General features: G+C 44.2%; 1 protein-coding gene across 5 annotated transcripts in view; it reads left to right on the top strand.

Annotated features, from left to right (window-relative positions):
* Positions 1-6,182: 6,182 nt before the first annotated feature.
* GBF1 (golgi brefeldin A resistant guanine nucleotide exchange factor 1) overlaps positions 6,183-18,032 on the top strand; it is a 97,838-nt gene continuing 85,988 nt past the window's right edge. For 3 of the 5 annotated variants that reach the window (XM_074544872.1, XM_074544869.1, XM_074544871.1), the window contains exons 1-3: positions 6,183-6,435; positions 11,880-11,985; positions 13,276-13,342. In XM_074544872.1, coding sequence (XP_074400973.1) covers positions 6,428-6,435; positions 11,880-11,985; positions 13,276-13,342 — 181 coding nt within the window. In that variant the 5' untranslated portion in view covers positions 6,183-6,427. The remainder of the gene's footprint in view (positions 6,436-11,879; positions 11,986-13,275; positions 13,343-18,032) is intronic. The other 2 variants (XM_074544870.1, XM_074544873.1) reach the window with 1 other exon arrangement.

Below are 18,032 nucleotides of genomic sequence, written 5' to 3' on the forward strand. Positions count from 1 at the left end.
CGCCGCCGCCCGCCCCGTCCAGCGCCGTCCGCCCCAGCGCCGCCCCCCGCCCGCACCGCCCAATCGTATCGCGGCTCATTTACATACGGCGGCAGTCCTGCTCTCCGATTGGCCGAGGAGGGCGGCAGGCCGCGCCGTCCCGCGGTGGCCCCGCCCCGTCCCGCGCGCCGCGCAGGGTGCGGGGCCACGTCCCGGGCGCGGAGCTCCGCGCTCCGGCAGCCCCGGTGCGTGGGGACACCGTGCTCCTGAGCGTGCACACCGACACACTGCTCTTGTCACCGTGCAAAGCCAGCCCCGGTGCGTGGGGACATCGTGCTCCTGAGCGCGCACACCGATACACTGCTCTTGTCACCGTGCAAAGGCAACCCCGGTGCATGGACCCCGTGCTCCTGAGCGTGCACACCGATACACTGCTCTTGTCATCCCGCAAAGTCAGCCCCGGTGCATGGACACCGATACACTGCCGTTGTCACCGCGCAAACTGCCTGCCTCGTTCAGTGCTTGGCCATCCCGCACCCTGGAGCCCGTGCTGAGCATCCGCTCCTCTCAGTACTGCCACGGCGAGCCAGCTCGGGTTTTGCAGTTCGAGCTGTCAGCCAGACAGAGGTGTTTTGGGGGAACCAAGTCCGTAGCCAGCTGGAAGCAGTCGGAAGCGTTCCGCTGCACGATGGAGCAGCAGTTGCAGGGCATGACTAATCCCAGGCTAGTTACCGCACGCACTGTTGCGGCTCTAGGCGGTACCGGGAAGCGCTGCTCTGTCAATGCTGTGCGGCTCCTACCGGGACACGGAGGCTACCGGCTGTGTGACAAACACCGTGCTCCAGCCACTGATGGGTCTTTTGGAGCCTAAATGCTGCTCGTAGTTTAGATTCCAGCCTGGCTTCCACTGAAGTTCACGGCAAAATCCCAGTGCCGGAGTGTAGGGTGCAATCACTCCCTGAAATGTCCCCAAATCCTTGTATTGCTACAGCAAGCCTTGGACGTGTTGGCACACACATTTTACTCCAAGTAAACAGGTCCCTTTTCTCCCAATGCTTACAGGGAGAAGTTTGTAGAAGCCGGGCTTAGCCTCTCTGTCCTGCTCCGGGAGCCCAGGGGAGAAGTTTGTCCCTGTCAGGCTCTTCTGGAGTGCGATGTGAGATTCCATGGTCTGATTTTCTTGAGGTCATTCTCATGTCAACCTGCTCTCCAATTTATGATGTCAAAGGTCACCTTCAAGCTCTTCCACTGACATATTTTAAAGATTAGGAAATAATGTTGTGAGAATAGTAGTGAATTTTAACCCTGAATGATTTACCAGCCAAATTTAAGGAGCCTTATAAATGCATAACAAGACCTAAAGATACGCATGGAAAGACAAATGCACACGGAGAAACACAGGATGTAAAAAGAGGTTAAGCAGACCCAGGCATTATGGATTATTGCTCAAAAACTGATACATTCACTGATACATTAATTCAGTAGAAATACAGAGAGTTTAAAAGGAATCACAACATTGACATACTTGTGAAAAATTACCATGGTTTTTTAATGGTAGTAATCTGGGGCTTGTGTTTGCCTTACTACTCTTTTGCCTGCCAAAAATGACAGAAAGCTGGACCACATCTGTTTCTAGCTCAGATTTTAATGCACCTCAGCACAGGTTTGTCTCCATTAGGAGAAGCACGTGTAGAAGGACAGAAGCTAGTGTAACAGTACTAGCACTTTCCACAGGGCAGTCTGTCTCTATCACCACATGCCACAGGGATGTGGAAAACTGAGCATAAGGTCTGCAGCAACAAAGGGACCTTATCTTCATCTGCCTCCCTCTCTCTCCAAACTTTTCACCTACAGTAACCTGCAGCAAACACAGTTTGTGCTTACACTTACAAGTGATAATGAAACAAATGTATTTTTAGCTATTTCTGTTGGGCACCATGTCCCAGGTTGGTTCCCTGTGGAGCACAGTGCAAACACTGTTGTATTAGACCATCCAGGGACCTGCAGAAGGAGTTTGTCATCAAGGCAACCTCAATTCAACTGCTGGACTGACCTCTGAAGGGTGTCTTTGAGAGGGAGGCTCTAGTGCTTGTCGTTGAAATGTAGATCTTTGGCTAGTGCCAAGACCTCTTAGCTGTAGTGCATCTTGTCCTGCCAGCAGGAGACTTCATTGCTGGGGAAGAGAACAAGAGCTTCACATGGGTTCAGGAGACCAATGTTACTATTTTAAATAAAATAAAATAAAAGAAAAAAGAAAAAAATGTAAAAGCAAACTAAACCAAGAGCGACCTTGATTCATATCTTGGCAGAGAGATGGGATATGAAAAAGATGGGAATTACTCAGCATCTTAGACACCCCTCCTTTTTCTCCAGCTGGAAGAGTTTGTTCTCAGACAAGATCTGTCTCTGCCACAGACAAACATGGTCCTCATGCTGGATGGGCTCACTGCTCCTGGAGAGTGGTGGAGTTGTTGATGATTATGGTTTCCATCTCTGTGTCTTAACTGATCTTTTAGCCATGCTGGGTTCATGCCATCAAATGCCTCAAAGATCAGGACTCCAGCTTGAATTGGGCTTGGCTTTCATGCCAGAAGGTGGCCTAGAGAGCAGAGGTAGGTTTGATGCACTCGTGGCAGCCAGGGCTGCCACTGCAGCATGCTCTTCTAGTTGGCATTTGACAATCACTGTGGGCTTCATGCCCAGGTGTATCACATAGCTGTAGTCTAGCCAAGAAGTGACAAAGATATGACTAACTGAGGCCAGCTTGCTCCTGCCAAAAAGGCATGGCTTGCCTTGGCCAAGAAGAGACAACGAAAACATCACACCGGGAAGTTCACTGGGGGAGCTTGATGTCACTGGGAAGTGCAGGAGTGTTCTGGAGACACAGGCTAAGTGGAACAGCTGGCAAGGTATTTCAGATTTGGGAGTCTGCTCTGCAGGTTTAATACTGTACTTGGTATAGTTTGTACAGCTTTTAACAGTTTGTGTAGTTTCCAGAGAAGTGTTTTAATCCTTTTAATTGTTTCTGCAACAGCAGCTCTGCTGTTTCAGTTGTAGGTCCTGACTTGGATTCCAGATTGTGTCAGATGACACACATCAGTTTTCCTTTGGAGATCCTTCAGCTGGCTTTGGGCTAATCTCTACCTGAGCTTGCTCTGGAAAGGAGCAGCTGCTTAGAAACACTGTGTTCTGCACAAAATCAGTAGTGGTTTGGGGATGCTTAGCTCTGGGAAGAGTGGCTGCACATAGTTTTTAGCCATGACAACTGCTTGTACCTTCTGACAAACTCCATCTTTCTGCTCTCTTTCTTAGAGACCTTACTAAACCTCCCAGAAACAGCAAAAGCCTCCAAGAGGAGGGGAAGATCTCAGACTACCTAACCTGCTGGAAAATTTCTGTGTTACAAGTGCCCATGGGTCTGATATCTGGGCTCTGAAGATAACCATGAACTGGTGGTGCCTGAGCAGGAGTTATGGTCTGTACAAGGCTGGTGCAGATTGCAGAGATGCAGGTGGTTGGCAGCGTGGATTTCTGACAGTCTCACCAAAGGCAAGCAGCTGGTGTGATATGGACACTGTGCTCTTTGCAAGGGGCTGGCTGCTCAGGTGTCTCATGAAAGCAGGTGAGCTGACCAGGTAGCTGGGAAAGGCCTGAGGGGTTGATTGTGAGTGAGTTTGCATCGCTTCCATATGCTCCTTGTGGGCTAAGGAGGAATACTCAAGACAGAAGCTGCTGAAAAGCTGCATCTTTGCAGTGAAGATAAAGCTAAGCTTTCCTGACCAGATAGCAGGGGGATGTGCACAGACTGCCTGTCTGATCTTTGGTTTCATTGTACCATGATGTTGTGTGTAAGAACTAGTGCATTATCTTGGAAATAAAGGGACAAAGGTTTATCCTATGTCCTAGTCCTACACCTGGATCTTTTGGTGCAGAGTGCTCCCATTTGCCCACAGGTGCCCATAGCTGTGCACCACTCACTTCAAACACTGCTGGATCAGACAGTCCAGGCACGCCAGGTTTCCTCACTGCTGCCAGGTTGGAGATGTTGGTGCCACACTGTCCCATCAGCAGGATTTGCTGTGCAGCCAGGGTGGTGCTGGGCTGTCTGAGGGCTGACTAACGCAGTGCTGTAGTGCGTGATAGGGAGCTCTCCTCCCCAGGCACTGTGGGGCCAAACCACATTGTCTTCCTCTCCAGACAATGCAGTGCTGCATTGTAAGTAAAAATGCAAAGCACATTGCAATGTTTGCTCTTTATTAATGCACTAAGATGCACTTGGGTGAAGCAGAAGGCTCCTGCCTGGCTTGGTTTCAGGCTCCGTGACAGGCTTCCATAAATAACACCTTAGCAGGGTCCAATTCACCAGATGTGACTGGGTGGGAGCCTGAGCTACACAGTGGACATTGGAAGGGGCAAGAAGGCATGGAACAGGGTCCAGACCCTTTCTTGGCAGCCATGACAAACCTGGACTGAGCTGCAAGGTGTACAGTGGCTAAGCCAGCACCTGAAATCCCCTTTCCAGAGCAGGGAGCAGACTGATGGAGTGGCAGATGAACTCCTGTGGATTTCAAAATGTCTGGCAAATACCATCAGGCTGTTAGTTAGCATCTGCTGGAGTGGGGCAAAAGGGAAGGAGAAAGCATTAGCAACTAATTTGCTTGTTCTGCAAACCTTCACTCACTGCCTAGTGGCATATGGAATCTGGGCTCAGTGAGTATTTGACTATTTCCTAGCTGAGAAACTCGAGATAAACCGCATGTACATGGCTGCAGCAGAGGCTGGAGGAATACATCTTAGCTTCTGAGCCTATGGCTAGACCATTGGGGCATGCTCTTTCTTGCTTCACCTCTAGGGAATGGGGCTGCTTAATGCAATTACAGCTTAAACTTCCAAATCCAAAGACTTCCCACATGCTGCCAGGTAAAGCCAGGTTGAAGAAGGTCCCCTGGCGGTGTCAGAGCTGGGAGGTAACAGCAGTTTCAATGTAAGGCACGTTGAATCTCGATCAGGCAATAGTCTGACAGCTACTGATACGTGATGATACCTGGCCATTTTTTAGGGCAGCATTGAAGTCAGCCTCAGATTTATATTTGGCTGACCACAGAACAGTGCTGTTGGATGTTCCCTTGAGCCTTTGTCTGAGAACTTTCCTCAGTCACACTGTGGTAGATGAAATTGTGATTAAAAGCGAATGAATACTTTTTGACCCTTTCCTCTTTCTCTTGGTCCCAGTGATTTTTGTTTTCCCTAAAGAGTGTAGGATTTTGGAGCAGCTGTTGCTTTGACAATTCTAACATCTGCCACAACGGATGCCCAGGCTGACCTGACTGAAGATCCTAGAGCTGTAAAACTGTAACACAGCTGCAAGAACCTTCTGCCCTCTGTCCCGAGTTCAACGGGCAGAGGCTTAAACAAGTAGTGACCTCTGCAAATTACTGCCTTTAAGGCACACAGCATTGCTACTGGAGCATAGACATAAAAAGCACCTGAGAGGGAGAGAGCAGCACCGAGAACTCCTTTTGCCAAGTGCCGTATAGCTACAACGCTGTGATTGTTCTTGCTGCAAAGGGCAGGCCAATAAAGCAGCCTCGCAGAGCTGTTAAACTCCGTGGTGGTTTCTGTCTGCCAAGATCGCTGTGCTGGATGAACTAAGGCTGCAGCCCGTGGCTTGTAGCCCAAGCGATCAGCTGTGCTCAGGTCTGAGGGGAATTACTGGGGAGCAGGACTGGGGAGAAGGGACAGGCGGCGTGCGCTCCTCTGGGCACTGCCGTGCCTGGTACCAGCTGCAAGAGGCTGTGGAACAAGTTGGGAATACTGGCGAAGCACGGCGGAAGGGCGCTGCTGCCCTCGGCGGGCTGTGCAGCCCCGGCACTGTCACCCACTCCCTCACGCCCTCACACCCTCACGTCCCCCGCTCGGGGCGGCCCCGGCTCCCACACGCCGCGCCCGGCCCGGCCCACAATGCTTTGCGAGGGCAGCGCTCCCGCCGGCTTCCGCCCGGCCGCCCGGGCTGCGCCCGCTCAGGCGCGGCTGCGGCGCCGCACCGCGCCGCGATTGGCCAGCGGGTCGGCTGGTTCTACCCTCACGCCTCTCATTGGCTGCCCGCTGCTGTCACCGTAGGGCCCGCCTCCTCCGGTCGCAAGCCGTGTTCCCATTGGGCGTCGCGGGGAGTTGCGCGGCGCATCGTGCGCGGGTTGGCTGTCCGGGCTGTCCGTCTGCGCAGTAACCAGGCAGCGGGTCACGGTGCGCCGGTTTCCACGTCAGTGCGAGGGAGCGGGGCCGGTGTCCCTGCCCGTGCCCCGCGGACCCCGCGCTCCGCGGCCTCGCCTCTGCCGCCGCCGGCAGGGAGGGGCGGACAGGGGGCGGGCCGAGCCCTCCCGCCCGCGGTGCCGCCTGCGCGGTTATGTGAAGCGGCCGCCGCCGCGGGGAGCAGGCGCCGCCATTTTGGATGCGGGGGTCAGTGCCGGGCAGCGACCGCCTGTCGCGATACTGTCGCGACGTGGGGGCGGGCGGGAGGGAAGCGGCGGCGGGGGAACCTTGCGGGACCGGCGGGGGGCGGGGACGGGACCGCGGCAGCCGCGGGGGCCGGGCGCGGGTGGGGGCGGCGGGCGCCCCTCCGGCCTGCCGGGCTGACACGCGTGGCGGTGCCCGCGGGCGGGGGCGCACGGACCCGCCTGGACACGACCCCTGGGCCGCGGGAACAGCGGACCCGGGCCGGAGCGAGCTGCGGGGTGGGCGCTGCACCTGCACACCCCCGCTCCCCGTGCCCACGGGGCTTGCTGCCTGCAGTCGGTGTCGGCAGGCTCTTCCTGGCGTATGGTCAGCTCGTGGCTGTGGCGGGGGAAAGCTCAGAGCCCGCTTAGCGTCCGTGTTAGGAGTTCATCCGGGGGCATGTTTCATAGTTTCAACAGTATGAAATAATTGGAAAAAGAAAATCTCCCTCACCATAATAACCTTAGGTTTCATTTTTACTATGCAGTTTTGACAGGTAAATGCGACTTGCCTTTCTCTACTTGATTCCTAGGCCCAGTCTCACTGTTGCAGCTGAATGTGGAAGCTTGTAGAGAAGTTTGTCCCTGTCTTCCTTTCTGATGTGCCACTGCTACCATGCTGCTGCTGCTTATCTTTTAAAGGGCATTCTTAAATGCCCAGGACTGCACAGTTCCTTTACATAGTTAGAAATTATTGCTTTATCTCACTTTTGTCCAGGCATTAGGAGCTAGCCTTTGGAGAAACCTCCTGACTTCTTTGAACTTTTGCTGCCTTTGATGCTTTTTGCAGAACAGTTACTACTTGAAAAACCCAAGCAAGTTAAATTTCTTTGCAGACATTCATGTACCTTCCATGTGAGGTTTAGGAGGAGGAAAAGGAGCTTTCTGATTGCTACTGGGGCTTCTGGGAAACCTAGCTGGCTGTGAGATTGCCAGGAGTTGTTTGTGATTCAAGGTTGCGTGTTCTGTTTTAGTAGCAGTGTATTGTATCAGGACGCTGGTGGGCAAATCTAGGTCAGAAGCTATCTAGATTATTCCTGCATTGTCATAAACAGTAAAAATTTGGGTCAACAGAAGCTTACTTTGCAATACTACCTTTCTATGTTGTGGTTATATTGTTTTTCACTACTGCTGTTTATTGGAGTAGCGCCACTGGGTTTAAATCAGGTGCCATGGCTGAAGGCTAAAGTTAATGATAGGAAGAAATGACTTGATGAAAGTCTGCCAGACCTTGTTGCTTCTGATGCTAACTCTTGCTTGTTTGCAGAAGAATTGCAGGCATTTTGCTGTAGAACAGGGAGTGGTAATATTAGGAATAAACTGGCTTCCTATCTACTGGGATGTGTAGGGGTAAGACATTCCAAGATTGAGAAATGGAATGTTCAGTGCATGGGTGAAATAACATTAGCAGGTGTAAATCTTGTCAATGTTTTTATATGAAGATTCTACATGTGATGCTATTTCAGAAGTCTCAGAGTAGTGATAATTATTATCCATAGAGCACTGTTGAAGGTTTTGACAATGTTATGAATATGAGCCTTTGTTCTTTTATGACGTGATTAGGCATCGACCTTTTCCCACTTAGTGTTCCCAATGCTGTTGTCAGTGAGGCTGTGAAAGGTAGCAGCCTCCCTTCTTCTTCTTGTGGTGGCCTGGGCACCTTGTTGCCTTGGTTTGGAGCTGTCATTTTCACTGTGCTGTCTGTTGAATTTCTGTGCAGGAGCATATCTGAGGACTAATCTGCAGTTTTAAGCAGATATGTGAATCTGTCTTGAATAAGAAACAGGAGTTTATATAACCCTTCAGTTTAACTAGCTGAAGGACTAAGGAGCTAAAAAGCATTTGAAATATAGTAGGTACCTTTCTTTGCTTTTTTCCTTTTCCCTAACTTAAGACCACAGAACTGAGCCCATTTGTTTCTGTATTGAATCCACTACATTTTTGTGTTTGATTGCTTGCAAGAAAGGCATTTATTCTTGGTTTGAGATCAGGAGGTATTGAAACATACCTTTGCTAGGGAGGTTGTTTCAAATTTGTTGATTTGTTGATGATCTTCACTATTAGTTCTGTTAACCTGTTCAGCATTTTTACAATACTCCCTTCTTCAGACCATAGCTTTGTAACATTAAGCCTGAATTCATGTTAACATTTTTTCTTCTCTAAGTTGAACGAATGTCTGGTGATTTTGCTTGACTCCCACCATGCTTCTGTAAACCCAGCTGATCATTCAGTGCTGGTCTGGTAAATTGTGTAACTTTTTTTCTCTGCTGCTTCACAGCATTCATTTCAGTCTTAAAACTTCTCTCAATTCAGGACATCTATAGTGAGCTCTAAAGTGTGATCAGTTGTTCCTTGTGGTGATGCTGCAGTTGAAGGAACACATACAGAAATTATCTAATCATGTAAAAGGGGTAGCCTTTGGGAAGTTTAGAGTTTAGTGAAGCATTATCCATTTCTTGAACTAAAATTTCAAATTTAAATTTTTACATGGATGAATGATTGTTTTGGTGAGTTTATCTTACAAGGCGCATCTCTCTGAAAATAGATGTCTGTCTTTCATGCTCACTCTGTAGTTCTTTTCTGTTTCCTTCTCCAACATGAAGTTGCAAAGCTCCGTTGGCTTTATGGTTTACTTTGGAATGCTATTGCTTGGTTAGCTACAAGTTTAAATATGAAGCAGTATTTCCCTCCATCTCCACCCAGTGTTGGTGGGGAAGTGAGCTCAGTGTTTGATGTTCAGAGCCTGAGTGGGAATTTGCATCTGCAGCATGATAGGTTGTTTCAGTTGCACTGGTGAAATGAGTTTGTTGGCATGCATAAAGTGAATTTTTGTACTTTTGAATAAAGTTATATTTAATAGAATCTGCAATGAGGAAAGGAGTGCATTTTCATTGAGTCTTAGTTAGCAATGAAATACTGCCCTAAGTTTTGCAGGGTTTTCTTATCTCAGGAGAGCCCTGCCAAGTAACATAGAGTTTTTGCAAGGATCAGGTGAAAAGTGAAAGGTGTGTATTGGAGGTTTTTGTCTATTTTCTTCATATTTTGCCACTTACAGTTAGCTGGGAATTTTAAGTCTTCTACATTCAGGAGAGATGGAGTTTTAACCAACTTTTTATTTAATTATCTTAAAAATAGAGGAGAAGAAATAGAAGTCTTACAAGCAGATTCAGTGAGAACAGCATTTAAGCTTTGGCTTCACTTTAAATACTATCAGAACTATTGAGTATCTATATGTGTGCAAGGTTTGTAATATGTCTGTCTGGCATTTACATGATTTCTGAAATAATGTTTCCATGTCAGTTTGCTAAATGCCTGGAATGGTGCTACACACTTTACATGTTCAATACTGTTTTTAAACGGTGACTTTAAACTGTTTTTTTAGGTCTGACAAATAAGAGTGTGTAGAGTATTTCTCAGAAGTACTTCCCTGGACTAGAATTTTGAGCCCTGAAACTCCCGATGTAGAAATACAGAAAATAATGGAATTACTGAAAGAAAAAATAAATAAGCAAGGAATTTTACATGAAGGAGAAATCTCCCATTCATGCCTTGTACTAAAACAAGGACAATAAAGTGAAATAGAAACATTGTGATCAATGGTATTTCAATGCAATCATCTGAATAATGTATGAAATAATTTACTGTTGAGGATGGGAACATCTCTCAAGCATTAGCCACATGAGTAGGAAGTGTATTGGTGGTTCTGTTATATATTGTGGAGGGAGGATATAAACCTTTGTTCTTCAGGGCACAAGCAAATTACTTGGAAACCCTATTTGTCTGTCATGAATGTTCTTACAAAATACTTTTGTCTTTGCTTAAATTATTGTCTTACACCTGGGAGTACCATTATGTATAATTCATTTAATGAAATAAACAGTTTTGCCATAAGAGCATTCTATTGCAAACACCTGAAAAAATGAAGCAACAAATCTGATGCTGTCCTTTGATGAGATATCTTTTTATAAAACTTTGCTTTCTTTCCATTATTTATGGAGTCCTGAAGCAAATTAGTCTCTTTCATTCAGAGGATGTTTGTGTGTTTGAAGCATTGTTGATAATTCAGACATGCTAGTTGACATGAAGCCTGACTGATCCAGGATGAATATTCTGAAATTTCTGTGGTGATCTTTCTGAGGTCCCGTGTAATCCACCAAAACCATTTCTTTCCAGCTTTGCTTTTGTTTCATGGGCAAAAGTCCTTCTCATATCATCTGTGCTTTATTATCCCCTGCCTCCCCTTCCCAGCTGAGTCCTTCACATGAGCCTGTCAGGTTTGAAGTGTTGCAATCAGTCTTTCACCTGTTTCCTATCTTTTGCTTCCCTGTGGATGACCTGTTGTGATTTCAAGCTGGAGTCCTCATTTTCCTTTAATTCTTTTTCCTGAAAAAGTCTCACTATTTGGCTACCATATCACGAAATCCTTCTCATTTACAGACATGGTATCATTTGACTCTTTAGCCTCTTTATAAATCCTGTTTTTATTTATAAACATTTGTGTCTGTTCATTCCCCTTCATTCTTGCTTCTTGATGCTTGACTGTATCTGAGCTACAGCTAGTATAATGAGAGCAGTCCCATAGAAGTTCACTCTTCTTTTTCTCAGACTGTCAAAAATCTTCTTGCTTTTAATTTCTTTCCCCCCTTCTGCCTCTTTCTGGATGCATCATTTTAAGTTTTTTCCCTGAAAGACCTCAGGCTACAGGAGAGTAAGTGTCTGCCTTTAGCTTTCTCGTTTTTCCTCCATGTTTCATCCAGTTTTTTCTCCAGTTTTGCTCATTTCTTTGTGGGGTTTTACTCACATCTTTTTTACTTTCCTGCTTTCTTGAAAGCATTGTTTTGTGAAGCAAGTGTGAAATCAACATCTGTTACAAATTACTTTATTTTGTCAACGTTTTAAGTCCCAAAGAGGTTTGCTCTGGCCGGCTCATTCAGGCCACTGATGCTTTTCTAAGAGAGTACAAGGTTAGCTTTGTGTTCTGTGTAGGGCTGCAGGAATTTGCATAAGTGCTGGAGATGCATGTGTTATGGCATTGCCATGGATGTTTGTCCTGATACCCCAACACTTTATCTTTCTGTCAACTTACATAGACTGGAAAAAAAATTAGGAATGTGCCTTGGCAAAGTGATCTCTTGCACTACAAAGATGCTGTTAGAACTAACTGTCTGCTGTCATGGTTTTGAAAATATGCTATGGAAAAGTGTTTTCTTTTGATGAAGTACTTGTATTGTTACCTGTACTATTGTACATGTAATACAAAACTTGTATTTTGTGCTTGTACAAAACAAATTTGAAAGAGTTTCTTTCATCACTGCAGGCCTTTTCTTGGTTGGAGTCAACTTAGAGTAATTGTCTTCCTCAGATTAAACAAAGAGGCTAGAGATTAATTTGAATTACCTTTATTTTCAGAATTGTCAGGATGGTGGACAAGAACATTTACATTGTACAAGGTGAAATCAACGCAGTGGTGGGAGCCATAAAGCGTAATGCCCGATGGAGCACTCACACACATCTGGTAAGTTACCTTGAATTGTTGCCATCTGTAGCAGCAGGTGGAAACACCTATCACAGAAACCAGCTGGCTTTGGAAAAGTACCTCACTTTTTTGTAGCACTTGTTAAAGCACCTTTATAAGTAAAGTTGGCATAACTTTCTGCATTGTTTACATTGTTTTGGGCATCTCATGCCAGTGATTGCCAAAGCTACAAAACTAGGAGTCTTCTACCTTCTTATCCTGTAAATACAAAAAGCCCACATTGTATTCCACGTGGGAGTCATCTCATTTAGACTTTTATCACCGGGGATGTCAGGGAATTTTCATATATGGTGTTATTTTATTTAGCACAGTGTTTTTATGTGTCCTTTGTACCTTCTTAGGGAAGACAGTCTTCATCACAAAAGCCATGAAATAAAAATTGGGGAAGTAATTATATATAGAGTATTTTTAATTTTTTCGTATGGCATAGTATCTGTTTTCAGCTCTGTTTTGTTCCTGCTGTTTATATTCCTGACTAAAACCTATCAATAGTTTCAAACCTGCTTTGGTAAAAATCCTAAACAAAGTGTTTCCAAGTGTAACCGTGCTTTGGTGTGTTTTTGGCTGCCACAATGTAAATGTGTGGATGTGGTGCACTTGGGAATGTCACATGAGTGGCAGATGGCTGTCATCCAGCACAAGTGGTTTCACTTTGTCCAAGGGCAGGGCCCTTTTTCTTTCTAATAAGCATTTCTTCATCAGAGCTCACGGCCTCTCCTCGAGGTGTGGGTGCGGCTGCACTCAGCTTCGAGAAACTGCTGCTCCTCCTTAGTTTAATGTCATAAAGATAGACTAAGGCTAAAGGATGCAGCTAATTCATATAAATATTGCACTGTGATTCTTTCTTCAAGTTATTTTAATGGCATAAAATGTCATTGTATTTCTGCTCCCATTACAATCTGCATAGATTAACATTCTAGCAAATCCAGATGAGCCATTTCAATATGATATGAGTTAGATTTGCAGTGAAATTTATTGAATAGCACAAGGCTGATCAGAAATACTTGTAAGGACAATAAAACTAAAGCAGAATGCTCAGTGTTGGACCCATGCTTTGACATTTCAGCTGTGTGATATTGGGGAGCACTGGCAGGAAAATAAAAATGCTGCTTTTGGATTTGATGGTGTAAACATGCTGACAGTGATAAACTCAAACCACAGCACTTCTGTGAATGTGATGGTGAGGTCTTTAACAGACCCATTATTAAGATTTGTCTTCAGGAATATGTTTGCCTCCTTAATTACTTGCTTCCTATGTATAACCTATAGGATGAAGAAAGGGATCCCCTGCTGCATAGCTTTAGCCACCTAAAAGAAGTGCTGAATAATATAACAGGTAAGCTTCTACTGAAATCAGCAGGTATGTGCATCTGTAGGGTATATGTAAGTAAATGTACAGGTGTATTTATTTGTCTTATTTACTATCCAGAAGTCATTTATTGAAGAACAAGAAAAGAGGAAACATGCACATACTTTTGGGCAAATAATATCAATGTAAACTAGCACAGAAATACCACTGCTGCCACTGTCTATAGGGATATATATAAATTTTGTGTGTGTGTGTATCCACACACAATTTTATAAAGATGCAAGTTTTTTAGATATACTGAAGCTTGTAGTAGTGTATGAAATGTGGTGTATTATCATGCATAGCTTTTTTGTGGTTTGTTTATGCCTTCTGATCTGTGAGTGATGGAAAAAATCTGCTTAGAGAGTGGTTTCTTTTTGTTTTTTCCTCACGTTCTTTGGTTTGTTAGCTTTCATCATGTAATAAGAAAACCACAGACCTTTGTTTCTCTCTCTTGGATTTCAAGTGAAAGACTTTGTGATCACCTGCACTGAAAGAAATTGTGATCATCTGCACTGGAAATCTGTATTGATTAGGGAAGTAGTACACAAAGCTGTGGTGTGTATTCTGAGCATTGTTTTTCTCACAACCCATCTTTCTCCCCTTCCCTCAACATTTTCTGGTTTTGTAGTTTCAGGAGTGATTGTTTAAGTGTAACCCAAGTATATGTTGAGAGTCTGGAGGTGAATCTAATCCTAAACTCCATATGGCATTCTGCATGTTCTTGTCAGGATTTTTCTTACTGATTGTAGTATTTGAAAGTAAACTTAATTTCTGGTCCCCTTATTACAGTGACTGCTCAGAACTGCACTCAGCCTTAGTTTGAGATGGACCTTTTGCATTTCTAGCTGTGAAGCATGCTTATTCTTGCATTAGTGCTGAGTCTGGAATCCCATAAGAAGTGTGTTCCCTGGAAGCACCCTAGTGCTGCTTCCAGGTAATGGTGACAAGAGGTGCTGAGGACACGTGCCAGTTCTAAGCCTTTATTCCTTCCTCTTACATGTCTGCCTGTAAGTGTAATGCTTTGCTTTTCTCTGCCAGATTAACTTTCTGTGGTTGTGAGCAGGATTTTTCTCTTAGATCATGACATCTTAGGGACCTCCTGAAGAGCTTGCATTTCTGGATAGTGTCTTTGTTCTGGATGTTATGCTTGTACCTGGACTACATGACAGTCTGGATTTATGGGGTTTTTTTTTGTAAGCTCACTCACTTTATGGGGGTTTTTTGTAAGCTCACTCACTTACTTTCTGTAAGATATATGTGCAGTCACCAAAAGTGTATTGGGAGGAAATTTTACATTTCTTCCTTCTATGAGATGAATTTTTTTCTTTTAATAAGCTTCCTGAAGTTCTTTGCCATTATTGCAAATACCTCTTCTCATCAACAAGAGCAGGGACTGTCAGGATGCTCAAATAAATGCAGTATAAGTAAATGTCAGGGACTGGCCATTTATCTAGAGCAGCTAGGTACAATGTGCTGTTGACTTGTTGGGGAAAAAATCCAAGTTCACTATCTGCTTATGTTAGAGAAAGCAAAGTTTAATGTACTGAGAGATTCAGAGACTCCCTTTGTATTAGTCATCAGGTAAGTGTTGTTCCTGCTGAGATAATAATTGCTTGTATATGGGGATGACAGCATGTTGGTTTGACTACATGGGATTCTTTTTACAGGTAATTTCAGCTGCAGTGACTGCTATTTACTGACTAGTGTCTTGAGATAGGACATCCTTGCTGTGCTCCATCTTTTTTCCATTTTAGACATGGACTTGTTCCCAAGCAATACTTTGAATGGTGCAGAGTGTCCTGCATCACCTTCCAGGCAATCAAAAGTCCAGTCCCCAGCATAGGGGGTTTTTGGTGATTTTTTTTTTCCCCTAGACCTTCCTTTCATGTCTCTTTCATTAGCTCATGGAAACGCATTGCTTTTATATTTAAATTTATTCAAGCTGTAATCTTTGACATTTGAGTTAGCTTTTAGTACAATTTTGCATTTATAGTAATATATATTATGTATTTTCTCAATCCCCCAAGAACCCATTTTAATCTGTTCCGGATGCAAATTTCAGGCTGCCTTGTCCCATCTCCCCTCTTGCTCTCTCCCTCCCTTCCCCTCCCCCATGGAGCATGTTTGATCAGGTGTGGCAGGAATATCCACTGTCAAGCTGCGCCCTTTATATTAGTCAATATTATCCTTCCTTCCCTCCCACTCCCTTCATTCTCCTCTGGGCTTTACCAGTTGATTTATAATTTTGGAATTCTCATCGGAGTCTGTAATACAGTTTGTTCATTATTTAACCAAAACCTGTTTAATGAGCAAAGAGAGGCAATGTAAATGTTAGGCATGTTGCAGTGGAGTACCTTTTGTTCTCCTCTGAGCTAGTGGGTATTAACTCTGTCATGCCTGTGATGCTGAAATACCCTGGTCAAGGGTATAAAGATGCACTGTATGCCCCCAGCAGCTAAAGATTCCTGTTTCAAAGTATTGCTCCTCTAGAGTAACTAAATTACGTGCCTGCAGCTAAGTGTGGTATCCCATCCTGTTGTAACCTCTACCTGTGCTCTTGGAGGAAGCATGTAGAGAAGCTGTGTTGCACAAACAGTCCCATGATTATGGTAAGAGAAACTTCACTTCTGCAGTTCAGCATATTAGCTAAGGGCCTTGAGCCTGAATATTTTCAAGTTTCTCTTTAAAATTCTGATTAACTTAATTTCTGTGGGAATTTTTTGTAGATTTATAAAAAGAGTTTAATAATTTGAAAATGAGCAGCATGTCCACCACTGATCCACTGGCAGTTGATTTATTGGATGCCATTTCTACATTTTCATGGACTACATTTTCATGTGTTTGACTATTGATAGTAGTTGCCTGAAAAACAGAAAGGAAATAGAGGTTCTGTTGTCTTGGGTGATGCATAAGTTAATCCAAGATAAATTTAATAATTGAATTCTTGCAATGCTAAGATGACCACAATAAGCTTAAATTTAATGTTGTGTGTCATATTTCTAGTGCTTAGAAAAAGCAGAAGTCAGTGTCCTGAATAATGACCATATGGAAACAATGACTATCAAGCTTTGTCCATACAGCAAAATTGAAATATAGCTACATTTTCAAAGGTTATTTTAAAATGGATGAAAATCTGTATTGATACAAGTTTGGATCAAGGGCCACTGTCACCACAGCTTCCATTTGACTGCTTTTTAAAGTGGGCTGAGTACCCTGAAAAATATGTCTGGGTGTTGAAACATTTGTTTATTTTATCAGTTTTGTTATGGATTTAGGTCACCAAAAGAAAGCTTCTTTTTAATGTCCAGTGATAACTGAGACTGTTTCTTTCATGAATGGTTCCAACTTAGGTTTTATAACTGCAAATAATTGGAAATATGGATTAATTATAAGCCTGCTTTTCCATGATTTCATGAGGATTGGGTTTCTTTAAATGCTTCTCTGACTGTTGAAGTCTTCAGACCATTCTGGTATGATGTAGAAGTAAGAAGAGATACTTCTGTTGTCATTCTCCTCATGACAGAGTTTGTGCTTTGCTCTGGCCAGGGAGCTGAGTCAGTGCCTGAGGTGCTGCCTGCTGCTGTGTGGGATGGCTTTGGGACAGCAGTGACTGACTGCAGCTGCCTTGTGCAAGTCATGGCTGCATGGGAGAAGCAGGTGTTTGTGGAAAGTGTGTGCATCAAGAGTCTATTTAAATAAGGTTTAAACTAGGTAAACACACCTGTGAAGAGGTGCTTGTGTATATTCTAGGTCCAGGAGTGCCAGACTGCAAGGTTTGAGTCCTTTTATCCTCTGGTGGTTCAGAGTTAGTGCATTTAAACAGAAGCTGCAAAGTAAGCTGTTAGAAGCACTCTGATTTCATGCACATTCATGACATTTTAAATGAATGCTTGTACAGTGGGTTCAGAAGAATCTTTTCATGGCTTATTTCAGACAAGAAGCTGCTGCAAATCTCCATCTTTAGAGGGTTGGCTGGGGCATTAAGAGCTGGCTAAAGGTCAAATGACTGTAACTGTAGGAGAACCTTTGCCCAGTGTCTGACTTAATATAGTTGTTACTGTAGCCATCAGTTTTCTGGAATGTAGACTTGATTGCACACTCATTTTCTCATGTCTGAGCTCTGGAAACTCAGTTTTTATGGAAAACCTGACAGTCGTATAAAGCAATACAGGAATTTTATCCTGATTCTGTATTAATGTCTGAACTTTTTCTGAAAGATCTAGTTAAAAAGTGGTAAATTGGTAGTAAATATAAATATGTGGCCTCTTCTCAATGCTATTGAAGTGCTAATGGTTAGAATATGAGATGTTCATTCAAGTTAAGAAATTAGAAAAAAGTAGTGTTTGTGGTTTTTTTTATCAAGAAGTGTAGGAATTAGACTATATGAATGTGTGATATGTAAAGTGCTGTATTGCTTATTGCTTTGCAGGTAACAGCAATACCATCTTTTATTTATTATTTAGATCTTGAGTTTCTGCTGGAAGTGCCTGAATTTACTGGCAAATAACAAGTATGATAAACTGCATACTGTGATATTTCTTCCATTGCTTGCATTGAAGGATAGAAATGTTATCTAGATCAGCCATTAAAAAAAAAAAACAATCTTTTTTTTCCTGTGGCATGTCAGCTTCCTATCAAAGATCTAGAACATTCACTGATCTTACAGATCGTGTCT

This window comes from Zonotrichia albicollis, chromosome 7, assembly GCF_047830755.1.
Source record: "Zonotrichia albicollis isolate bZonAlb1 chromosome 7, bZonAlb1.hap1, whole genome shotgun sequence".
Lineage (NCBI taxonomy): Eukaryota > Metazoa > Chordata > Aves > Passeriformes > Passerellidae > Zonotrichia > Zonotrichia albicollis.